We start from the raw sequence: 26,853 nt of genomic DNA on the forward strand, positions 1-26,853 counted from the left end.
CATTTCCCATTTTGTATGTGTGCAATTGATTATCCCTTCCCAAGTATAGTACTTTGCATTTGTCCTTATTGAATTTCATCCTATTTATTCCAGACCATTGCTCCAGTTTGTCAAAATTATTTAGAATTCTAATACTGTACTCCAATGTGCTTAATACATCTCCCAGCTTGGTATCATCCACTAAGTATATTTATGCCATTATATTCACCCCTCCCCCCAAGCTAAAAGCAATTAAAACTAAAGATGGGGCAGCTCTGACTGGCTGCCTTTATTCAGGAAGCAGTAAAGACAAGCCAATTACCCCTCTCCCCCAAAGACTGACTGGTTTTCCCCCATCAATCCATAGGAAGATCACAAAACCCAGAGGTAGGTTGTCAGCAGGGCTTGAACCCCGGACCCACTAGATCTAAAAGCACGAGCCTCTATTGCTTGAACTAAAGGACTTGCACACTTTTGGCAGAAACCGATTCAAACTTTCTATGCAGAATAGCCACTAGAGTGGGAAGAAAGACCCAAACTGTTAATGGGGTACACATTTGTCCGATAGGGAATAAAACTAAGACAAAGCCACAAGTGATCTAAATAAACTGGAATCTCTGGGCAGGTCTGCACTACAAATGTACAGCGGCACAGCTGTGGTGCTATTGTGATTTTGATGTAGACTCTAAGCTGCCAGGAGAAAGCTCTTCTATTAGTTTAGTAATTCCACCTCCACGAGAGGGGGCAGCTATGGCGGCGGGAGAACTCTTCCTGCTAATATAGTGCTGTCTACACTGGTGCTTAGGTTGGTATAACTACATTGCTTAGGTCGGTATAACAATGTTGCTTATGGGTGTGGATTATTCGTACGCCTGAGAGACGCTGTTATACTGAAGTAATTTTGTAGTGTAGACCAGGGCTAAGTCCAATTACAGCTCTCTTTCCTGTCTTAGTCAATAGTGTAGATTTTTCTATTGCTGTAACACTTGAATGGATTGTCCTCTAAAGGAAACTTTCATTCCATCTCTGCCCCTCCCAAACCAACTTTTTATAGTACTATAATTCACATTGGTTCTCTGAACTGTTTGTTTTGCTTTTGGCTTGCAAAATAAATTCTTTGAGGCACTTAAATGCATTACTTTAGAAGAAGAATCTACAATGCAAAATATCACATTCCAAAGAATCTTTGGAATAACAATAATGATAAAAACCAGGCATACTGATCTCTGCCACGCTATGCAAGAGAGTTGTCGTAAATCAGAGAGGAAGGATGGTTCTGTGGTTAAAGCACTGAAACTCTGATTTTGGAGCTCTGGGTTCACTGCTTTGCCACATTCTTCTTGTGTGACCATGGGCAGGTGGTTACTGTGCCTAAGTTCTTCTGAGAAATGGGCGTATTTTCCTACAATTTTTAATTATTTACATAGCATCCACTGTGTGCTAGGCACTTCCCAAACACTTAAGGGAAGCCCATACCTCATAGGAGTGTCATGATAAATTCATTGACATTTGAGAGAGACCGATATTACATTGATGCAGGCCAAGTACGTACGTGGATAAATTCTCTTCTATTTCCTGACGTACGGATTGCAAGTGTAACACCGCTTGTTTGGCATATAGAGTTGGATTGGGACTGGATTCTGTCAATACACATTTGCCACACTATTTGTAACTTTATTCTGTGGTAGATGCAATAAAAGATATGACATTTCCTTCAAGTCAGAAGAGTTTACAGTGGACAATTTGAAAAAAAGTGTAATTTTATTACATGTAATTTTAAAGTTTTTATACAATACTCCAATGCAAAAAACAATAACTTCCCAACAGTTCTCTCCCCTTTTATTTAGAATAGCCTAATTAACTTGATTTGGCCCTCAAAACAGGGCAATAAGTCTTTCGATTACTATTATAAATAATGTTTGAACATCTAGATTATATGTTGCCCTTTGCATGTTAAGGTATCACCGATGAGCAGCTTTACTTCCAATTCAATTAGTAAATTTTCTCTGAGTATATTTTATAGCAACATTATCTTTTCTGCAGTTTCCTCTAAGCCTTGAATACATTTGATTATTTATACATAGCAAAATTGTCACAAATTCATAATCATGCAACCACAATACAAAAGAAATCAGTCCTGTTTGTTCCTTCAGGGTAACTCTACAGAGCTAACATTTACATGAAATGTTTCAATGGCTCAGTTCAGCCTCTGCTGCAACTCCCTGGAGGTCCCAACAGATCAAGTTAAGAAATCCCAATTCCAGGCACCAAATGATTAATCCTCTCATCAGCACTCAAAACCATCCTCCTGCTTCAATTTTTCCCACCTCAGAAGTACAGTAAACTCAAAAACAGCAACGTGAAGATTTCCAGCTCTCCAAATGTAAGTTAATGTTAACCTTCTAACTTGCATCTCTTGCAACAGTTCACTTTTTTAAAAGCATGGATACAGCACACAGAACATTTGCTGCAGTTTCTGTATAGAGTTTTATAACCCCAAAATAATGCAATCAATTAGGTTTGTTTTGTTTTTCTTCACCTGCAGGGTTACACAAGCCTGTTATTCATGAATACAGCAAACCAGCTATGACTGGTACAACCCTACGTCACCCAAAACTTACAGCCATGTGTTTCAGTTCTTAAAGGCTCCACATTTACTGGCTTTAGCAATGAATTCCTTTAGCAGGGGGCCATCCATTTGCCAAAACGCTGCAGTCTGTGTCACTTCCGTCAAATGGTTGACACAAAACTTAAAGCAGAATTCTTCTAAATCCTAGACACAAAACAAAACAAAAAGCCTTTTTATTAGCTTTGGTTACACCATAAGAGACTATTTAGAACCAGGCTCAAATGCTTTTACATCTCTTGTGTAATTACAGTGGAATTATAAACAGATTAGAGAGTTATGTAAATACATTATCCCATCTGTTCTCAACCTTTTCCATACCGTGCCCCACATTGCAACAAAAAGTAGATCCTCCAAACTAGCCAGAAAGAACAGAAGGTGCTCATGACCGTTTCAAACATGTTCACAACTCTCCCTTTGAGAGCCCAGGTACTATTCACAATAGCATATTTTACTTAAAACAGATTGAACTGCCTCATCTCACCTCAAAAGTTTCCCCTACCCTGGTCAAGAGTGTTCGCAGACTGGATTGGTTTTAGCTATTTCAGAGGAAGCATCCAGGGTGGAAATTATGTCTACATTCCACTGACAGCTAACGGAAAGAGGAGTAAAAGCCATCTTTGAAAAACAATACCCAAGACTGGATTGAGAAAATTCAGTTCTTCCATTTCCACATTAAAGCCTGGTCTAAATACAAAGTTGCACTGGTTTACCTAATGGAGCGATGTTGCACTGGTTTAGAGAAAAGGCTAATTACAGCATAGTATATCTAGATCGGGGTGGCCAACCTGTGGCTCCGAAGCCACATGCAGCTCTTCAGAAGTTAATATGCGGCTCCTTGTATAGACACTGACTCCGGGGCTGGAGCTACCAGTGCCAACGTTCCAATGTGCCTGGGGGGGGCTCACTGCTCAACCCCTGGCTCTGCCACAGGCCCTGCCCCCACTCCACCCCCCCCCCCCCGAGCCTGCAGTGCCCTCGCTTCTCCCTCCTCCCCTCCCAGAGCCTGCTGCACTCCACAAAACAGCTGATTGGGAGGTGCGGGAAGGGAGGGGGCGGCGCTGATTGGCAGGGCTGCCGGTGGGTGGGAGGCGCTGGGAGTGGGAGCTGATGTGGGGCTGCTGACGTATTATTGTGGCACTTCGGCAATGTACATTGGTAAATTCTGGCTCCTTCTCAGGCTCAGGTTGGCCACCCCGATTTAGATGGAGATGTCTTTAAAGAAATCTATAAAGTTCATGCAGGATGCCTTTATGTCCACTAGGAATAAACCAGTACTGAAATGGCTCTATTTGTTTCTCATGGAAATATTTAGCAGGAATGTATTGGGCACAAGGTAGCCCAAGTCCCATACTTTAATTCTACATCACACTAAAGTCTGACCCACAGCCTAAATGTTTATAGAATGCCTTCCATCTAAAGATCAAAAAGTGCCTCAAACAATTCTCACACTGCACCCAGATGGTATTAATATTACACAGAGTTACTAATTCTGCAGCCCACAGCAAAGTCAGCCATAAACCCCAGATGTTGTCAGATGATCAGATGATTAAAGTAGCCAACTGTTCCATTTAGAGAGGAATCTTCTCTTTCATGCTACAATTCTAGGTTCGGACAATCTGTTATAGTAAGGACTATTGCATCCTATTTAAATATCTCCCCCTCCATCCCGGCTCCCCATGGAGTAGAATGTTAATGTGACAGACCCCATCTAGTCTAGTCGTACTTCAATATCCAGCCTACAGAATATACAATAGTTTTAAAGACAATCAAGCCACTTACAAGCCACTTGCAAGTGTGATTAGGTAAAGCCATATTTGCATTTCTGCACTTTCGGCCAGGATGGAAAGTAAGCTCACTGACACCAAGTCAACCATTCTTGACACAGCAATACAGAAAATGCCCTGGTTTAAGATCAGGATCTCTGGAGCTGCATGCATGTTTTGGTTTGTGTTGCGTCTATGTAATAAGTAACAGGTTTATGAAAGGCCGAACATAGCTGTGAATTTTTATAACAAATGGACTAAACCGATTTTAAATAAAACTACATCACGTACACATTTACTGTATTACAGTACTTTATTAATAAGATTCCCATGCTCCAAGTCAGAGTAACAAAAATACAAGCAGTATTATCATTACAGGAAGACACTTTGGAAAGTTTAGAATTCTGCAGAAGAATTAGATAAGTCATATTTGCACACTGGATCACAAAGTAAAACCTCAGTGCATATAGTGATAAATGATAGAGGCACAAGATACTTTCAGTGATTAGTTAGCTGCAGGGAGAAACTGGACCTACAGTGTAACGCTGGCCATTACAATTCAGCCAGTCATTAATCCCAGAGAAACATACTGCATCTCAGTACTGGAAAAGTAGACAATTTCATGATATGGACGTATTTTAAATAGATGATGCAGTTGTAACTGAAGCTTTCTAGAGAAAACATCCCATGAACTAACTACATTACTAAAGTCATCTGAACTTGCCATTTAGCTTACTGCGCATGTAATTATAGATTCTAGAGACACTTAAAGTCAGTCTTCTGAATGTTGTAGATGCCCAAGAGAAGCTCAGAACCACAGTGCAGAGCCTTCCATTTTGCTTTGGTTTAGCTTTTACACCTGGCAATCAGTAAGGCAGACTGTACACAAAGCTCAATCAGCAAAAGGCAGAATGTACATCCTGCAGCGGAGTAACTTTCTTTTCCCACTCTTTAAAAGGGAGAATCATGAAGGCACACGGGAAACGCATTCTGCAGGACTATTTCACCTCCACCTCCCAAACCACATCCATGGATGTCACACCTGGCTTTGTGAAATTAAAATAGATAACCTGCCATTTCAAATAAAAAGCTTTGTATTGTGTCTGTTATCTCCAAAACAAAAAAGGGTTGAGATAACTGCAATTCCTTTAACAGATGAAGTTAAGCTTCGAGGTAAGCACAACTGCACATGTATATGTATGCGCATTTTGGTCGCTACAAAGCACATGATGTGTGATCTATGAAGCAACACAATCTTTCGTAAGAGTGAACAGCCTATAGAAAAGTATCTAGCTGCAGCAGAGTCGCATATTTAGTAACAAAAGCTAGTCTGAGTAACAAATGCCAAAGGAAATCGAGAAGTAAATACCTTCAGGACCTGCAGACCCTAGGAGAGGAGTCTGCCAGCTGATCTGATTAAACAGCAAAATAGTTAAATATTACTTCATAATGCAAAAAATGTCATTTGCATCTCCCCTTCATATACCATTTGTCTGACTTCATAGTTCAGTTAGCTAGCTCCATGATGAGCTTTACTTCCTGCCATTTTATTCCATTGTAGGAACAGATATTACACTTAAGGTATTCTACTTTGATTGTAATCTGATTTTTATTGTTAAGTTAAATATAATGAAATAAACTTATTTCCATTATCAGTTCAGTAATTAAAGAGTTTGGATATGTCATTCTAGATGTGTACAATGTTTGATGCCTGAATACCCAGACACAATTGTCTTCTATTCCCAGAATTGTAGTCTCTGGCTCCCACATAAAAGGAAAATGCAATTTAAATTCAGTGAGGATAAAAATAAAGAAGTCAAGATAACTATTTTTAATTTAAACCAGATTTAAATTAAATAGGCTTATTTTTAAAAAGAAAAGTGTATTTAAAATTAAAATTATATATAAAGTTATGACAAGCTATATTAAAAGCCTAAGTTTAATATAGTCTATTAAAATGATTGTAAATTGAATACAAATATTAAAGCAGTACATGTTTGCTGCCAAAGTTTTAAAGAAAGCCAAACCAGTGAGCTGGTAGAAATCACTGGCTAAACAATCTATAAGCAGTTTGTTGAAGCGCTAAACCAGCTTTGACAGCTGTAGAGAATTACAGGTACAGAGGACATTTTTCTTCATTTTAGTTTGTTCAACTTCTTCAGCTCAATGCCTAGTTATTTCAAAACTGAGACACTGATTGGGAGTTGGAGAAAAAGCAGGAAATACTGTTTTCCCTTTTCCAATCTACGAATAAGAAATGCCATGAGAATGGCTCCACCACTTACTCAACATCTAATTCATTGTTTGTGCCCTCAGAAGCCACATGCCAGAAGAATAAAAACCAGGTGAGAGGATGAGTTCTACTAATTCTAAAATCTTGATGGAGATGGTCACCAGAAGAACAGTTTATTTTACTAACTACAGATAATACTTCCTTTGTTGAATAAATCAATGTTTTAAATGCAAAACAGGTATTGATAGAAACTTATTTTTTCTTACGCATCTAGCACATTTAAGGTAGTTTCATTTAACTAATGAAAAGCAATTTTAAATTACAGTTTTTGTGCATTTTTAATTGCATTCCCACTTCCAACCAAATGCAGCTTGACACAAATCATGACTAAAAAAATTAATCTGTTGAGTAAAAAAATCTACTAAATACATAAAGCATCATTCACCATTTACTAACTTAATAAAAATGCAAAAATTAAGACAGAATACAGTTATTTTAAGCTACATAGTTTCTTAAATAAATGTGGATAAAAGTACCACCACATTTAGTGTAAAGGCTATATTTAGTTGCAAATCAACATTTAATAGTTACCAACCAGTGAGACTCAATTTTTTTTTTAGGAAATAAAAGTACAAATGCAAAACAAGATTAAAATCAATGATTTAATCAAAGTTTCCTGCTTGCTGATTTAAACTGGTGATTAAAATTGCTTTGATTTAAATCAATCTACCCTGTGTACAAGATAATGGAAGTTTTCATGGCACCAAAATGCTGATGTCTATGTCTGTATCCAAGCGTAAAACAAGAGGGAGCAAATAGGTCCATCCGGTGCCTATTATGTCACCTACTTCCAAACAACTTTGTTAACAAAAGTTCAGACGCAGCTGTCAGTACCCTGCCATCAATAATATTACAAGAAAAATCCCAAACACATGAAGAGGATTTAAAAAGCTGCAATTTGTACTGTGTACATATTTAAACGTATTAAGCAAAGATTAGTGTTATAAAACCAATTGGCAGAACTTTTAGAATCTCCAGGCTTAGCTTTCTTTTTAAAGCCTGCCCTTTATTTGCAAAGTAATATTTTCAGCCTCTAGATAGAAAGTTTTCAGCACGGAATTTTTTTCCAGATAACATGGAGCGATGCATTATGAAGCTAGGCAAAACAGCACAAAATGGCTACCATGAACTAGACAATATGAAAGTTATTTATATTGTGCTTCATGCAGTGGCTTGATTAAAATAAGTCTTTTTTTTTTTATATAAAGTGCTAGTTAATTTGTCTACTACAAGTTTAATACAAAGATATGGCTTTTGCTCTGAACAGAATGACTACAGAGTCCAAGGAACAGCACCAGAACCCTACTGCTCAAATTCTCAATGCAACGAGCAATTTTCCCTCAATCAAAATGGAGATAAAAAGCTGTGTGCTATGCTCCATGGTTCTGGTCAAAAAGAGGTAGTCTATTTAGTGAGTTTAATCTTTAGAAGTTTACCTCTGCATCATATCTCACTGCAGCAGAGAGCAATGAAAATGCATTTTCCACAGTAATTCCTCTCTTGATAATGTGTTGACACAGTTTTTTCAATCTGTTTTCACAATAAGATGTAGCCAAATCCAGAAGTCCTGAAATTAAAATGCCATTATATTAGCCACTTTCAATCTCTGCTTTTACAGTATCAAGGCACGCTCCAAACGGTCTTCATTCTCTGTGTGAAGTATGGTATATCTATACTACTGAGAGCCTACCTCCCAGCCTGGGCAGACACGTGCTAGCTGTGCTTGAAGTGGCACACTAAAAATAGCAGCGTGGACATTGCGGAGTGGGTGGTGAATCAGGCTAATCACTCACATGAGGACCAAGGGGTTGAGCAAGCCCAAGTTGCCGCCCGGGCCACAACCTGCTATTCTTAGAGTCCACGCTTGAGTGGAGCTGGTGCATGTCTGTACCTCCTCAGGCTGGGAAGCACACTCCCAGCTGCAGCACAGACATTCCCCAACACACAACACCATATATCAATTCCATTGGGTGTTATTCAGAAAATCAGCTTTACTGACATTCAAAAAGAGAGAGGCCTTTTCACTACTTTAAGCCCCATCCTGCTAACACTTACACAGGAGCTTATCCCTAAGCACAAGTGGTTCCACTGACAGCAACAGGACTACACATGTGCATAAAAGTTAAGTACATGGTTACAGAACAGGGAAAGTACCAAGTGCACAACTGTTGCTATCAAAGCTAGAATTTAACTCAGAGCTTGTCCGCTGTGCTGGGTAAAAATTACCCCATTATAGGGACTAAATTTTTTTCTTGAAGTCATTTCAAAGCATAATTGATTCAATTTAGCAAAAGGTACGAATGCTTATTTCAGAAGAGTAATTTAAACACCTCCTCTACCTTTTACTCTCCGATACTTGCTGCTCAATTTATTCAGAGTTACACAGCACTATTTCTGTAGCAAGTTGTTAACAGAGTTTACTTTAGTTGTGCTTTAAATGTAATCACCATGAAACTGATCATATGTTGGTCTTAGGACCATACATGCACCATTTATTCCCCCACTTTTTCGTCCATTTATCAAGTCTCTGGATTTATCATGTAATTTGGCCAAAGAAGACTGTGCTACCTATAGCATCTTCAGGTGGCAGATCAACGCTGTCTGTATATAGGTACTCAAGAAAGGCACGATACACTGGGTAAGAAAATTGGTCTATTTCTATCACCTCCTTCATGTCCTCATTCCAATATGACTGGAACATGGTTCTGAAGTGTTCACATCTAGAACAGGAAGGCAGAACATTTATCTGGCATAACGTGATAGGATACATGTATACTATATTAGAAACCATTTGAAATAAAGCTTCCCTTCATTTTCTCTACAATAAATTAAGATCTCTAAATATAAATGTCATTAAATACCAAAAGGGTATGTTCTCTTCTCAATACTGGGGTACAACAAATGCAAGTAATATTTGTGCATCGAGAATAAAGCAATTATTTTGTGTGTGATACAACAGATAAGAATTTGAAAAAAAGAATTCAGTTTTGTACACATGGAATTTAAAAAAGGGCTTTAATAATTTTTTAAATAAAGAAATAGGCCCCTGCTGTGACATCTGGATATTGATCCACACTCAGAAAATGTCAAGTATCAGGGGGTAGCCGTGTTAGTCTGTATCTACAAAAACAACAAGGAGTCTGGTGGCACCTTAAAGACTAACAGATTTATTTGGGCATAAGCTTTCGTGAGTAAAAACCTCACTTCTTCGGATGCATAGAGTGAAAATGTTAAGAACTGGTATTTCGGTTCAGCCCCTTCTCAAATTTAGTATTTAACAATCTCATTCTAGTAAGTTACACTTAGAAAAATAAAATGTAAAAACAGCATGTCTCGTTCATATGTATTCAGCCAGTGCAATTAACTATTTAGTTACTTCTCTTTGTTTTTAAAAGATCTGGTTAACTATGTGGTTATATTACCTGAGAAATTTCCAGGACAGCTACTGGCCCATGAAAAATAAAAAGACATCAAAACACTAATTCAGACAAATCCCCTCATTTCTAAAGATCTTCTTGTGTCACCCTCATCCTTCCCAGCAGTCCAAAATACAAGCTTAAACAATTTCAATAATAGTGAACAGTCTTAAAAAGTCTAACTACACCTTCGCTTCTGACAGCACTGCAGATGGCTCTCTGAGAGGACAAGTTAACGGGTTGCTTTCTATGCAGTAGAGGGATTGCTGACCAAGAAGCCATGAAACATGAACACTACCTGATCTTTAGAACAGCTTTATGAACATGGATGTATTTTCCATCTACGCGGAATTTTAGGTCTGAGGTTTCTGGACTGTCAAACTCTTTCTTCAGAGACTCAGCTACTGTTAAGGAGTCTTCATGCTCTAAAAAAACCAAAGGTTTTGAAAACCAAATACATTCTGTCTAATACATACATACATACATATGCAGAGTGGCTTAATTAAACAGGCTAGTCAAGAAAATATGGTCACTGGGTAACTACGCGATGTTTAGGAAGTAAATGTCTGGCAGATCTATGTTGGTAGTCCTGACTGGGGTTCAGTGTTGTCAGCACTCATTTTATGAGCCAATTATGAGAGCATAACATCTGATAAGCATGTCATGAAAAGTGAGGCTGGTACAACAGCCTTGCAACTGCTACCAAGGAAACTATTCAAACTGGAAAACTATTAAAATTACCCACTTGAGCAAACTCCCAAACTGAGTTTCCTCAGCATTTGGACAGATCCTATGCAGGTCTGGAAAATGTAGATTAACCTTCCTGCGAGGAAATGCAGTACATCAGACCCAGCTATGAAAAAAGTGTCCTCGTGTATTATGAACTTGTGGTGCCCAAGCTGACATTGCTCTCTAAAAAAAATAATTATAATTATAAAAAAAAACAAAAAAAAAACCCTCAGATTTACTTTTTAAAACAACCCCAAAAAACTTATGTTAGCATTTGTGAAAGATGCTTGATTAATAGCACTGGGGATTGAAGTCCTCCATTTACCTATAAAAATGTACAATAGTCAGTAGTAGCACAAGCTTTCAGAGATTTGTGGCATTGCAGGAAACCTAACTATGAGCTTAGCAACCTTAATTCTGCCCACCCCACGTGAACTGGCAAGAGCCCCTTGGAATATATTGCAAGTATGTTTCAGCCAAGGCTGCCCTACAATAAGAAGGCATGAAGGAAGATTAAGTAAGAGTGTCATTTCATGTGGTGTGCTGTGCCCCACAATACTACTCTTTTATTTGAGTGTGCTCCAACTGCCTGCCACTGTGTTAGTGACAGCTATGCTGACTGGTGCAGGGATTACTGTCAGCAAATTGCCACTGCTCATGGTGTGATATGAGAAGTGCATCTGCAACCAAAGGCAACACAGACCCTTCACTTCTATGCTGAGTTGTGAGTCATGCAAGCAGAGAAGCACAGTGGTCTATTCTATTTTTCCCATGGTGGATTTCCAGCAGTCCAGTAGTGTACATGACAATGGCAAGTGCACATGATGTGAATTTTAGAGCACTTAAACATTGATTGCTAAACAGTAAGTTGCTTTCACCCTTAGCTATCGCAGAGCTCCCACCCCACTATAATATACAGATTCTAATAAGAAAGCACATTTTCTGAAGGTGCAAATATTTATAATTAAATGGGAAATCTGTTCCATACAAGCATTAGATTTTTTGGCTGTAGCACTGCATAACATGTCCCAGTTTGCTCTCACCTACGGAGAGGAGGCGCCACATCACAGCAGGAGTAGAAAAGCAAGCAAACACATCATCAGTGCAAGTGAAGTGAGTGAGGTGAGGAAGAACAACAGACTGGCCACGGCACTGGCCCCACATATACACCTGGCCACCTTGGGTCTTGGCAGCAGAAGTGTGAGAAGAGTGGCAGGCTGCAATCTCTACCACCCTGTGAATAGAAAAAAAATCAAAAGAAAATGCAGGAGTTTGTTTACAACATATATTTAAAATCACAGAAGCATAAAATTAAAGACAATCTAATTATATTAGTGGGAAAAGTAGAGAATATGCTATCTGTAGCCCTGTATTTTCTTTTGACTGGGTATCGATTCGAACTGAACAACCTTCACATAATCAGATTCAGTATTAAATTACAGAGATATAAGACAATACAATATCAGATTACAATGACATTTACAGAAAATGATATTCACAAGTCTTTCAACCAACGTTCTTCATACCTCACCCACAATAGGCACTTAACAGGCAGAGATTTCTAAAACAAAGGGACATCACCAGATATTGCAATACACGTAAGCAAAGCCTAAGGATAAGCATGAAGAAATTACTACATCTATATTTTGTAACAAAACAAGATTTGAGAAGTAGCCTGGAAAGCTATTCCCAAATTAATGGTGCATGTTCCAGGCCTTGTCTTCAAACAGCACTTTTATGAGATAGTTCTCTCATTTTAAATTATTAGTGCCAGTGCAGTGAAAATGCCTTTTGAAACAAGCACTTAAAATACTTCACTAAAGAATCTCCCAGTCCCTCTTTGGATGGGCTCTGATATTTAGACAGAGATATAGCCTGCTGTAAAACATGCCTTTATTTTTGGCCTCACGTGTTGTATTTAGTTCCCTCCCGCCCCCAAGTGTTTAAAGCCTGTTTGGAAAATAAATTGACAAGATTATCATTTTAAATATTCACATTATTCAATAATCACATTCTTTAAAAAAAAAAAACCTATTGTTTTTCAGTTTTTAAAAAAAACTATGTCCACAGTGTTTTAAAGAACTGCAGCTGCTGCTGTACACTTACCTATTCTGTTCTCCATTTACTCAAATAATCCCTAAACTGTTATCTGAAGTGATTATATATGAACAGAGAAGAATCACATTCCCATTAAAAGAATTGCAAGGATGTATCCAGAATCTCTGTTCAGCTGGTGAACAATGCCACAGAAATGAAAAATTGGGAGGGAAGTTCTAGAGTTAGTTTTAAAGTAAACTGGGTCTTCTTGTTTTCCCATGCTAAAAATATGCATGCCAGGGTTTCAGGTTTTGTCCACATTAAAAAAAAAAAAAAGTCAGTGGAGAACATCAGACAAAAAACTTCCAATAAAACCTAATTTATCATATTTCCTGGCAGTTTTTCTTCTGTATATCGAAAGTCAGTATCCCAATATGACAATCTAGGAGTAGCACAAATATCAGATTATAGATCAAAAATTGTCTTTCAGCATAGAGTATCAGGTGGTATATCCTGAAATTTGATACTTTCATTGGTAAATCCAGTGTTTAAATTTGTAATGAAAGTGGTGCTCGTGCTCCAGCAATATTTTTTACATTCATAACTGATGAAGCAAGCCCAGAGGGGCCGGGGCTATGAACTGCCAAGCGCAGAGGGGCCAGGACTCAGCCCTGACACAAATTAAGCATTGAGTAAATCCTAATATACAAAGAAAACAAGTTAAGTATTTTACACACAATCATTGTTTCACTTTAAAATAGTATTAAGACCCATCAGACAACAAGATTTTGGAGCATCCCACAGGATCCACAGCTGGTAACTCCAGCAATTTAGCACGCTGCCTCTTCTCACTCAGGAATTACTACTCTCAATTCACCCCCCACAATACCACGACTATAACCTCACCTCTACCAAGACTGCCCATCCCAGCCAGCAACAGCAAACTCTCTCAACATTAAAATCATTAAAAATAAAGTTCTGTTAATAACTCTTCCTCTCCTTCTGAGGCCACAACCACTCCTTGCCTTCAGATCCATGCACGACTCCACTGTGCCCTCAATTACCCGTGTTTCCCCAACTGGACTCCACCAACACTGACACTACCCTATTTTTTGACTTGCCTTATCTCTGCTCTGTTCTAGAATGTAAGCTCCTGTGGTCAAAGGTGGCATGTGTCTTGTAGAGCACCAAGCACATGACCTTTTCTTTCTTTGATAAATAGAGGTCCTTTACCTGCTGGACATCTGCACTCAAATTCTTTCCTTCAAGGTTGCATCTCCAGGGGTTAACTCAGATTTCCTTTTAAGCTATTAGGCTTCACCCTGAATGTAAAACTCAAATTTAATGATACACCATACTTATTCCTTGGGACAGCATGGCACTCCGCTTCAACAGGATCTGCTTGTAGCCTCTATTAGTAGCATTTAACATAGATGGCAGATTGGGTAGTATGTATAGACAACAGGAGCAGCAAGAATTAAATGTATCCCACCAGAAAACGCTGTCACATAGGCACTGACTCCAAGAAAGACTAGTCAAATAAGTTCAGTAGGGGAGGGTAGATTCATCGAAATTTAGCACCACAAATTGCTTTTTCTGGAACATTTTTTCAATTTTATCATTAGCAAAGCATTATCCACTTCATATTTCTGAAATGAAGACTTAAAAAAAAAAGCCTGAAGACATGATCAGTTCTGAATTTAAGTTCTGCATGCACCTCACTTGAACGATTATTTAAGAGAAAATAAAACCCTATTCTGTATTATCTTTCCTTCCACCAGTGTTCTCCATCATCCAATTTCGTTTCTGATTCTTTATCACTTCAAGAAGTCCTTCACAAAAAACACACTATTTTCTACCATCTTTAGTTTTGTTGAACTTTTAGCAGGCTCACTACTGAAAAGCTTTGTCACCTCACTTTTATAAAGATGCAAAGACATCTTACGAATGGCCTTGGTTTCCCAAATGGAAAATTTAGCTGTATAAAGAAAAGGCAGCCAGAAGCAGACTGTTTGCCCATTAGATAACTACACAAACAGAACTAGGTAGAATGAGAGCAAGTCACTTATTAAAAATTGACATAGAAGTCCAAGTGTTTCAGAGTTAAGAGGAACTTACAAAACACATTGTTGGCTTTTGACTATAGAATCTCAGACAGCTGACTTTCCTAGTGAATCATCACATACCAGGCTTTTTTTTTTTTTCTTCAAATATAGGCATCAATATAGTATAACAACTTGGCACATATAATCCAAATGTTTTGATTAAAGAGGTCATCAGTGGAATGGCTTGTTGAAATTAACATTTGGCCTCCTTGTCCGTTACATCTCTGCACCAGCTATGTATAGAATATACATAGTTTCGAACGTTAGCATAGGAGCCACCACAAATACCCTGTCTAGAATTTAGAGGAAAAAAGGTAGGATAAGAGTATGGTATAGTACAAGATTAACAAACAACAGGAAGAAGTATCCATAAAGCAAGACACACCTTTCTAGAGCTACAGACTCCATAATGCATGCTCCCACAACCCAATCTAAAAATGTGTTAGCTGCAGCAACATTACCTTTCCTTTTCCATCATGATCTGCGCCGGGCTTAGCTGGTTACTTTTATTGCCAGTTCCCAGCTGCCCATAAGTGTTAGCTCCCCAGGAATAGAGCAAACCCTCATCTGTTAGTGCTAGTGTGTGCGCATAGCCACAGGTAATCTGTAAATAAATTTACAAAGATTACTACTAAACAGAAACAAATGGAAGACAAATTATTACACTCATTACATTAATCTGTCTGAAGTCCGTTCAATACCTCCATCATTCTCCATTTAGGACCAGAAACTGCTATTTCCTGATACTTCAAGCTAACATGAAATACATTAGCAATAAGTACTAGACAACCTCAAGCACTGGTAATTTAGTGTTCATTGGTTATTCTTCCCTGTTTGCTGCAATTCTTCATTTAATAAATAGAATTATAAAAAAAAAAAAATCTAGTAACATTCTTTGTCCACAATAGCTAAACAATTTGTCTTAGGTTTTTAACCTTGGACTACTTTGTATAATCCCCTTGCAGTCTCTCTGACCTCTGAATTACAAACTTCAGTAATTCCTCCAGGACACAGTTAAATCTTTCACACGAGACAACTACATACAACTTTTAATCCCAAGATCTCAAAGTGCTTTACAAACTAATGAACTGAGGCTTGAACAGCCCTGTAAGGGGGGGTTTATCTATTGTAGAGGTGGAGAAAAAAATTGGGTGGGTCACACAATCACTTACCCTAAGTTATACAAGTCTGACAGTCCTAACTAGAACCCAGATCTCTTGAATCCTAGCCCTATGCTTTCACCGTAAGACACTTCTCGCTAGCCTTTCACTCCTAACCCACTGTCTAGATAGGATATTAAGACAAATCCTTTGAACCTCTTAGTTTCCCTGTTCTTGATCATTCCTTACAAGCTTGCCCTCTATACCTCACTTCATCATGCCCCACAATATACAGAGATGGTACCTGCATGACATTGTATGCATAGTTTATTTACGTTATTCAGCAATGAAGCATTTTGACACATTCACAAGGTTATACAAAAGCAAGCATTACAAAGATTGTCCACAATCTTTCAGTTTTAATAGATTTTACAAGAACTAGAACACTAAAATCCTGAATTTAGAAACATGCTTATGACTCAGATTGGGTGAAATTTTTGAAAACGTATACAATATTAATGCACTGTTTACTTCTACTTTGGACTTACCTGAAGTACACATACACCATGTAATGCTGCCACTCTACAAGGTGTGAGTTGATTACCATTGTTTCCCAGACCTAGCTGACCATTGCCATTGTAACCCCAGCCATATACCTAGATTAAGAAAAATAAAGATTAAGCTACCTGTTCTGTTTGTAGGAATACAGAAAATATGAGTTGTAACCAGAGACAATAGAAGTCTGTGGAGAAAGTCCCTTGACATAATGTCAAATCTTCACAAATCTAACAAGAGGAAGGGCAATGGAGATGAGGGCATATTATATTAATTTGATCAATTTCTCCAACTTCTCTATTCTCCAGGTTTTAAAAGGAAGTTGGCTTTTTAAAAGATGCCTGCCTTTACTGTACTGAGCTAGTTTCCCAGAAGACATACAATACCACAAACTCCTGCAAGTCTTACTGTGCTGGTCTAAGATTTTTCAGCGGGCAGAACTGTAAAGCAATCATCTTGATCAACTTAAGGTATGTCCAACAGCAGAGTAGTCCATTACTTCCCTGTTCAGGACTTGTTACTTTACTCCTAGTGTCCATTCTAATGAAAACATCAGAACACCACAGGTACAGTGCAACCCAATTATCCACAGGTCTCTCAGGAAAACTAAAACCTTGGAAAGACTGAGGGTCCTCACAGCCCCATCCGTCAGTTGGTGATGCTTTGCTCTGGGACTGGGGTATCTGAAGCAACGTGAAACAGATATCCAACTGGCTGCTTCCAGCAGTGAGGCTGCATTATAAACTTTTTGGGGAACACTAAGTGCAGTTAGATAACACTAGAACAACTCTCAGGAAACATAATTCACTTTCAGCTAATGGGATTGCATGGTGTATTGAAGTACAGAGGACCACTGTATTAAATGGAAGTTTAACTATGCTAGCTTTTAGATTATCATAGTTAAGCTTCACATTTAATATCCTATTGAGATGAATAAATAAATTTATACTTAGGCCTGGTCCCCACTAAGCCCCCACTTCGGACTAAGGTACGCAAATTCAGCTACGTTAATAACGTAGCTGAATTCGAAGTACCTTAGTCCGAACTTACCATGGGTCCAGACGCGGCAGGAAGGCTCCCCCGTCGATGCCGCGTACTCTCGGCGAGCTGGAGTACCGGCGTCGACGGCGAGCACTTCCGGGATCGATCCGGGATCGATTTATCGCGTCTTAACCAGACGCGATAAATCGATCCCAGAACATTGATTGCCTGCCGCCGGACCCTCCGGTAAGTGAAGACGTACCCTTAGTGTGGTTGTTTCAATCCCTCTACAGACTCAGGAAAACACTCTTATCAATGCAATCTTTGCAACCAGAAAAACTACAAGTTACACTGAAAAAATCATATTCCATATCTGGAAAGATACTGAAACAAGTTGTTACACAACCAATTTGGAAGCACCTGGAGCATAACAGGGAAATAAGGAATAGCCAGCATGGATTTCTCAAGAACAAATCATGCCAAATAAACTTAATTTCCTTCTTTGAAAGGGTTACTAGCCTGATGGATAGGGGAGGAAAGAAGTAGATGTAATGTATTGATTTTGACAGTTGCACATGACATTTTCATAATGAAACTAGGGAAATATGGGAAAGCTACAAGGTGGATGCACAACTGGTTGAAAGACTACTTAAAGAGTATTTATCAATGGTTCGATGTCAAACTGGAAAAGTTGATAAAATATAGGTAGAAACTGTAGTGAAACAATCAAATGAAAGAGTCCCATTCACATGAAGGCACGCAACTAAATCGACAAAGTGCTTGTATATAAATGCAAGAAGTCTAAATACTATGATGGGTGAACATGAGCACCTGGTATTAAATGAGGATATTGATTAATAGACATCACATGAACTTGTTGGAATGACAGTAATCAGTGGCACACGGTATAGAATATACAGGAATGACAATACGTTATGCTGGTTGGGAGTGGCACTATATGTGAAAACATAAAGTCTAATATAGCAAAAATCTAAAATGAAGTAGACTGTTCCATAGAATCTCTATGGATAGAAATTCCATGCTTGAACAATAAGATTATAACAGTAGAAATATACTACTGACCATCTGACCAGGGTGGTGACGGTGATTGTGAAAAGCTCAGGGAGATTAGAGAGGCTACAAAAACAGAACACACTGTAATAATGAAGGATTTCAACTATCCCCATATTAATTGGGTATACATCACCTCAGGATGGAGTGCAGAGATGAAATTTATAGACATCATTAATGACTGCTTCTTGGAGCAGCTAGTCCTGGAACCCACAAGGGGAAAGGCAATTCTTGATTTAGTCCTAAATGGCACACAGGGTCTGGTCCAAAGGTGAATATAGCTGAACCAACAGTAATAGCAACTGACAATGTAGTTAAATTTAAACATTCTTGGGGGGAAGGGGAGGGGGGAGCATTTAATTTCAAAAAGGGGAGCTACACAAAAATGAGGAAACTATTAAATGGAAATTAAAAGGAACAATCACAAGAGTGAAATGCCTGCAAGCTGCATGGAAACTTTTTAAGAACACCATCATAGAGGCTCAAACTATACATATATCCCACATAAAAAACAAAACCAAAAAACAGCAAGAGGACCAAAAACTGCCACCATGGCTAACCAACAATAAAATATGTGGTTAGAGACAAAGAGACATCTTAAAAACTGGAAGTCAAATCCAACTGAGAAAAACAGAAAAGAGCATGAACTCTGGCAAGGTTAGTTTAAAAGTATAATTAGGCAGGCCAAAAGAGAATTTGAAGAGCAACTAACAAAAGACAAAAACTATATTTTTTAATAACATCAAGAGCAAGAAGCCTAACAAACAATCAGGGAGGCCACTGGACGATCAAGGTGCTAAAGTAGCACGCAAGGAAGACAAGGCCATTGTGGAGAAGCTAAATAAATTCTCTGCATCAGTCTTTACTACAAAGGATGTGAGGGAGATTCCCACACCTGAAATGTTCTTTTTAGGTGACAAATCTGAGGAACTGTACCAGATTGAGGTGTCAGTAGAGGAGGTTTTGAAACAAATTGATAAATTTAACAGTAATAAGCCACCAGGACCAGATGGTATTCACTCAAGAGTTCTGAAGGAATTCAAATATGAAACTACAGAACTACTAACTGTGGTATGTAAGCTATCCTTTAAATCAGCTACTGTACCAGATGACCAGAGAATAGTTAATGTAACACCAAGTTTTAAAAAAGACTCCAGAAGTGATCCTGGCCATTACAGGCCGGGAAGCCTAACTTCAGTATCAGACAAACTGGTTGAAACTATAGGAAAGAACAGAATTATCAGACACAGATAAACATGATTTCTTGGGGAAGAGTCAACATTGCTTTTGCCTCACCAATCTATTAGACTTCTCTGAAGGGTTCAACAAGCATGTGGACAAGGGTGATCCAACGGATATAGTGTACTTGGACTTTCAGAAAGCCTTGGACAAGGTCCCTCACCAAAGGCAGCAGTCATGGGGTAAGAGGGAAGGTCCTCTCATGGATCAGTAACTGGTTAAAAGGGTAGGAAACAAAGGGTAGGTATAAAGGGTCAGTTTTCACAATGGAGACCAGTAAATAGCAGGGTCCCCCCAGAGATCTGTACTGGGACCACTGCTGTGCAATATATTAATAAATTAACTGGAAAAAGGAGTTAAAAAGTGAGGTGGCAAAATTTGCAGATGAAACAAAACTACTCAAGATAGTTCAGTCCAAAGCTGACTGCAAAGAGTTACAAAGGGATCTCGCAAAACTGGGTTGACTGGACAACAAAATGGCAGATGAAATTCAATGCTGATAAATGCAAAGTAATGTACAGTGGAAAACATAATCCCAACTATGCATACAAAATGATGGGGTCTAAATTAGCTGTTACCGTTCAAGAAAGAGCGGTAATTCTCTCCTGCCAAAAAAATGAACAATATTAAGAACCATTAGGAAAGGGATAGATAAGACAACAGAAAATATCATAATGCCACTATATAAATCCACGGTCCGCCCACATCTTGAGTACTGCATGCAACTCTGGTCACCGCATCTTAGAAGAGATTATTTTGGAAAAGGTGCAAAGAAGGGCAACAAAAACTATTAAGGGTCTGAAACAGCTTCCACATGAGGAGAGATTAAGACTGGGACTGTTTAGCTTAGAAAAGAGATGACTAAGAGAGTATATGATAGTAACATGTAACACAAGAACCATAAGGAAGTACTATTTCACACAATACACAGTTAACCTGTGGAACTAAATTGCCAGGGGATGTTGTGAAAAGGTTAAAAAAAGAATTAAATACGTTCGCGGAGGATAGGCCCATCAGTGGCTGTTAGCCAAGATGGTCAGGGACACAACCCTATGCTCTGGAAAAAGAACAGGAGTACTTGTGGCACCTTAGGGTGTCGCTAAACCTCCAACTGCCGGAAGCAGGGCCTGGATGATATGGGATGGGTCATTCGATAAATTGCCCTGTTCTGTTCATGCCCTCTAGATCATCTGGCACCAGTCACTGTCAGAAGCCAGGATACTGGGCTAGATGGACCATTGCTCTGACCTTGTATGGCCATTCTCATAGTCTTATAGAACTAGGTATTATAAATTTGCAGACTTTCAGACCCTGTGACTTTCTATTTTCTCAGGTTACAAAAATACAGAAGACATTTTACAATACAAACAGATCAATATATCTTTTAGAGACTGGAAACTGGTTACTCAACCTTTGAGCCACATCTGGAAGTTATTCTTATTTCAGGGAAGGCACCTGAATGGTAACTAGGAGGTGGAGACTTAAAATAATTTCTATAAAAGAGTAACCCATTCTGTGAATTTTGTTAAGTGAAAAACCCTGTTAACAGCTTAGACAAGTATGCAATTAACTCTCCCTTAGCAGAAACTTCCTACTGTTTATGCTCAAGTTGTTGAACAGTTGAACCGTTATACTAAGGTATTTCTTGTGGACCATAAAATTCCACAGTAGTTACTGATGTATCTTCCATAACTGAAGGGCTCTCCATGTCAGCATTTCTCATCTCTATTCAGTCATAAGCAGACAACAATGTATTATATTATTAGGTTCGTGGAGAAAGCTTACCTCACCATTGTCTATTACAGCCATAGAGGAGGTCTGACCACAAGCAATACTGACCACCATTTTAGTCTGTAAACAATTTGAGACTTTGCGAGGAGTTGGCTGATTTGCTGTAGATCCAGATCCAACCTGACCGCAGTTGTTATAGCCCCATGCATATACCTGCCCATGAAAAGAGAAATACATATCTGAATAGTTTAGAGCTAAAATGTTTAGTTTTGCTACTAGGTTCTTCTGAAGAAATAGGACTTGCCCAACCCTAGCTAAATCCAAATCACGGACTTTTTCTTTTAATTTAAATATTATGAGCTAGATCTGATACTGTATAAACATGGCAGTTTTTTCAATTACTTATTCCAAAACAGGAGCATCCAAATTTTGTCAAAAATAAGGGACATTTTTCCAGTATAAAAGATAAAGGTGGCAGTAGGACATATACAACTTTGTGGGCTGAATTTGAACACCCCTCTTCCAATATATTTCAAGACAGTTAAGCATAACGGGGAATGCAGTGAAGGATGTCATTTATTTTCCAGCTTTACAGAATTACCCCCTTCTCACTTTTCTTAGCAGTCTGTTGTTTCAGGTGGATAAGGGTCTAAAAAGTGTCCTTGGGGTTCCTTATTTCCCACAACCTGCCATTGGAGCTTGTGAATGGGGAAGTTTTGGTTCACCATGCAAGTTTCAGCAGCTATGATACTTGATAAAAATTGCATGAAGGGAAGTACTGGTTTTGGTAGTTGTTTTATAAAAAAAATTGTTGCTATTGAAAATGTCTCAAATTAAGAAAGCAAGATGTTGTCTGGGTTCATAAAATCCTAAAAGATCTTGAAATATATACGGCCTCAGGAGACTTTTTCCCCTCCTCTAAAGTTTCTAATATATGTATGTTATTTCATATTTGGTTATCTAGTCCATCCCCAGAGGCAAATGTAGGAATATTTCCTACAGTTTACTATCCAGTGTTTTGTCCTGCTTTAAATTTACCCTTATGGAAAAGATGTTACCAGACATGCTGCTGACTGCAACTGCAAGACCGAGGTTGCCTTTGCATAAATTCAACATATCCTTTTTGGTGCTAATTGAGCGCTTTACTTTAATATCTATTGCTAGAAAATAAATGGAGAAAAAACTTTATGCAAAAGCACCAGCCACACACATTATAACATTACCACCATGAAAAAAAATAAAAAGCATGAGGTTCTTTGTCCATAACTATATTACAGCCTTTGCTTTTATTAACTATTCTAATTCATCTAAAACTAAACACCTACTGAATATATGGAGGGTGGTGGTGGGGGTGTATTTCAAGGTACAGTAGAACCTCAGAGTTACAAACACCTCAGGAATGGAGGTTGTTCGTAACTCTGAAACATTTGTAACTCTGAAGAAAACGTTATGGTTCTTTCTAAAATTTACAACTGAATTTTGACTCAATACAGCTTTGAAACTTTACTATGCAGAAGAAAAATGCTGCCTTTAACCATCTTAATTTAATTGGATAGAAAATTGGCTAGATTGTTGGGCTTAACATTTAGTGACCAACGGCTCGATGTCTAGTTGGCAGCTGGTATCGAGCGGAGTGTCCAAACATCTTTATTAATGATCTGGATGATGGGATAGATTGCACCCCCAGCAAGTTGGCTGACAACACTAAGCTGGGGGGAGAGGTAGGTACACTGGAGGGTAGGGAAAGGGTCCAGAGTGACCTAGGAGGATTGGGCCAAAAGAAATCTGATGAGGTTCGACAAGAACAAATGCAGAGTCCTGCACTTAGGATTGAAAAATCTCATGCACTGCTACAGGCTGGGGACCGACCAGCTAAGCAGCAGTTCTGCAGAAAAGGACCTGGGGATTACAGTGGACGAGAAGCTGGATATGAATCAGCAGTGTACCCTTGTTGCCAAGAAGGCTAACGGCATATTGGGCTGCTTTAGTAGGAGCACTGCCAGCAGATTGAGGGAAGTGATTATTCCCCTCTATTTGGCACTGGTGAGGCCACATCTGGAGTATTGCATCCAGTTTTGGGCCCCCCACTACAGAAAGGATGTGGACAAATTGAAGAAGAGAGTCCAGTGGAGGGCAACTAAAATGATCAGGGGGCTGGGGCACATGACTTACGAGGAGAGGCTGAGGGAACTGGGCTTGTTTAGTCTGCAGAAGAGAAGAGTGAGGGGGGATTTGATAGCAGCCTTCAACTACCTAAAGGGAGGGTTCCAAAGAGGATGGAGCTCGTCTGTTCTCAGTGGTGGCAGATGACAGAACAAGGAGCAATAGTCTCAAGTTGCAGTGGGGGAGGTCTAGGTTGGATATTAGGAAACACTTTTTCACTAGGAGGGTGGTGAAGCACTGGAACGGGTTACCTAGGGTGGAATCTCCATCCTTAGAGGTTTTTAAGGCCTGGCTTGACAAAGCCCTAGCTGGGATGATTTAGTTGGTGTTGGTCCTGTTTTGAGCAGGGGGTTGGACTAGATGACCTCCTGAGGTCTCTTCCAATCCTAATCTTCTATGATTCTAATTGAAATGAAACAAGCACAGAAAGTTTCCTTACCTTGTCCAATCTTTTTGTTTAAACTTTCCTTTTATTTTTCTACTAGTTTATGTTTAACACAGTACTGTATTTGCTTTTTTTTTTTTGGTCTTTGCTGCTGCCTGATTGCACTGTGTGTGGTTACCAATCAGTTCACAACTCTGGTGTTCGTAACTCTGAGATTCTACTGTATTAAATGTATCCTTTGTATAACTAACATCCTCTATGTGTTAAGCTATAATGAAGACATTTTCAAAGAAGACTTACCAGCTTTATTTTTCAGAATTATAATGGAAGAGTAAGCCTCTAAATTTAAAGGTTCCTAGAGGTTAAATTGCAAGTAAATTTAAGCATATTTTCTCCCCTCCTAGCAAACCACCACAGGAATGTGAAATTTAAGCCACTGTTTCCCCATATAAGACAGCCACCTGTGATAACAGCTTCTGCTCTTTAAACCATGAAATGAACTAGCTGCCTCTATTCATCTGTTCAACAGTTCTCCCAATTTGGCAATTGCTGATAGTTTGTTTGCCCTTCACCTACCTTTATCTACTCTAGAGCTCATCATTTAATGCCACAAGAACAGTGTCATGTGACACTTCAAAGACCTTCTGAAATTCCAGAGATTAAAGTCATTTACTTTTGCAGCCAATTCTTTCTGTAAATATTATTCCATAACACATTCCCTTATGTTTTGTACAATCAGGGTTATATGTCTTGTAACGACAAAGCCTCAAACACCAAGAGAATGCATAATAATATAGGTCAAACTAAATGTTTAAATTTCAGGAGGTTAGCATTGTAATTAAGTACAGTTTAAATATACATTATATTCAAAATATGCATTACAGGTCTCATTCTTCCCTGTAGAACACCCTTTCTCCTATTTCTCATCTTATCTTGTTTGGACCATATCACTGCTGCCTAACGAGGTGCACTAAACTTCCAAATTTCATGCCCTATGCAAGGCAAAGAAATGAAAAATCTCAAGATCTTTCCTAAGCACAAGCTCCTCTCAAAAGCAGCACATTATCAGCAAAAAACTAGCTTCTGAATCTACTTTCCCTCCCCCTCATTACAGACATTGATGTGCTACTGTGTGTCATAATGGCAGTAGTATGATTTTGTATTAGAACAGGATATGGAGGTGCTCAGATACTATGGTTCTGGGGGCCCAGTACATAGACAGAATTATGCCTATTTTTAATTCCTCATCGTAACTATTTTAAACTGATTTTAGAATCAAACAATTCAGATGAAGCCTTAAAACAGCATTAGATCAGGCTGATTACTCGCATTCTAAAAATACCATTTTTACGCTCATTTGAAAAGGAAACATTGACTAGTCAGTAGTACTGAAAGAAATTTGTGATTTACACTTTCCAGGTAACTAGACATGGACAAATTAAGCCTGACTCCACTCATTTCTGCAGGGATATATTTTCTACAACATATGTAGCATAAAGCAGAACTTTGATATAAAACCAACTATGCCCAATCCCTCTCAATGTATGTGAAGGTGGATAGAGCAGAATACTTCCACAATAATGAATAATGCAGCAATCAGATACAGTATTAAAGAGAACCAAAACACTTCCACAGACTGACCCATCCGTGTCAGTGCTAGAACAGTGCACACAGAGAGCAACTTTAAATTTGTATCTTTTGGAAGATTCTACCATTTCTGGTACAATTCTCTATTATACAGATAGGGAATACAAATTACATTGCTTTTTAGATGCAGTGTTCTTTCCAGTTTCAGACTTATTGATAGGTGTCCAATGCACAAAAAACCCACAAGAATACTCACTGGCCACAATTTTCAAATCGCAGTAGGGAAGAAGAATTAAAATTGGCCTGGAGAATGAACTATCCCTCCCACCGCTAGAGAGAAGGTGCCGTGGGTTTGAAGCACATTGGTAGGACAGCATGGGTAAGGTTACTTTGTACCTGTACTGTGGATAGAAAGGACTTCAGCCTCCAAAGCTATCAATCTGATTCCTTTCAGGAACTCCAAGTTTATTGAAAAAGTTAAATAAGAAAATATAAGACTTACATCTCCATCAGATGATAGGGCCATAGAATGATGAGAGCCACAAGCTACTTCAATCACCCTCTTAATTAGCAGGTTGGTACAGACTTGAATAGGAGTAATGCCCTGATTGGTTGTTCCATTCCCAAGCTGGCTGTATCCATTATGTCCCCAAGCATAAACTTCACCATCTGCACAAAATATGCATTTTTATGATACCACCCCCACCAATTGAGATGTTAATTGATTCAAACACTATTATCTTTAACTTCTATAAAAGCATAAGTACAGAGCTATAAGTGAAAGTGAGAGTAGAATAACTAAGTGGTGAGACTAGTGTAGTAATTGTTCTACAGTTTTTTTCTTTGTACAGTTTTTAGCCTTCATTTTCAAGTCTAACTATTCATAACTATAACATAGCATGAGCTCTGGGTTATTTGAGAGAGATAAATGGTGGCACATGAATATAATGGAGGACATTAACAAATGGTTTCACTAACCTTATTGCAGAATTAAAATGCTTCCCTCCCGCACCCAACTGTAATTGGCAGTAAATATCATTAACTATTTAAAACTGATGTCAGCTGTCTGATCAGACAATACAGACAAAAG

General features: G+C 38.6%; 1 protein-coding gene across 6 annotated transcripts in view; it reads right to left on the bottom strand.

Moving 5' to 3' along the window:
* Window positions 1–1,721: 1,721 nt before the first annotated feature.
* The window catches only part of RCBTB1 (RCC1 and BTB domain containing protein 1), a 62,435-nt gene continuing 37,303 nt past the window's right edge, over window positions 1,722–26,853 (bottom strand). For 4 of the 6 annotated variants that reach the window (XM_065593824.1, XM_042842736.2, XM_005287124.5 and 1 more), the window contains 9 exons: window positions 26,266–26,432; window positions 21,683–21,841; window positions 16,600–16,707; window positions 15,413–15,555; window positions 11,853–12,043; window positions 10,379–10,505; window positions 9,233–9,384; window positions 8,101–8,231; window positions 1,722–2,752 (listed from right to left, as the gene is read on the bottom strand). In XM_065593824.1, the coding sequence (XP_065449896.1) occupies window positions 2,612–2,752; window positions 8,101–8,231; window positions 9,233–9,384; window positions 10,379–10,505; window positions 11,853–12,043; window positions 15,413–15,555; window positions 16,600–16,707; window positions 21,683–21,841; window positions 26,266–26,432 (1,319 nt within the window). In that variant the 3' untranslated portion in view covers window positions 1,722–2,611. Of the gene's footprint in view, window positions 2,753–8,100; window positions 8,232–9,232; window positions 9,385–10,378; window positions 10,506–11,852; window positions 12,044–14,079; window positions 14,189–15,412; window positions 15,556–16,599; window positions 16,708–21,682; window positions 21,842–26,265; window positions 26,433–26,853 lie in introns of those variants that run through there. The other 2 variants (XM_065593844.1, XM_008168284.4) reach the window with 2 other exon arrangements.

This window comes from Chrysemys picta, chromosome 1 (genome assembly GCF_011386835.1).
Source record: "Chrysemys picta bellii isolate R12L10 chromosome 1, ASM1138683v2, whole genome shotgun sequence".
Classification (NCBI taxonomy): domain Eukaryota; kingdom Metazoa; phylum Chordata; order Testudines; family Emydidae; genus Chrysemys; species Chrysemys picta.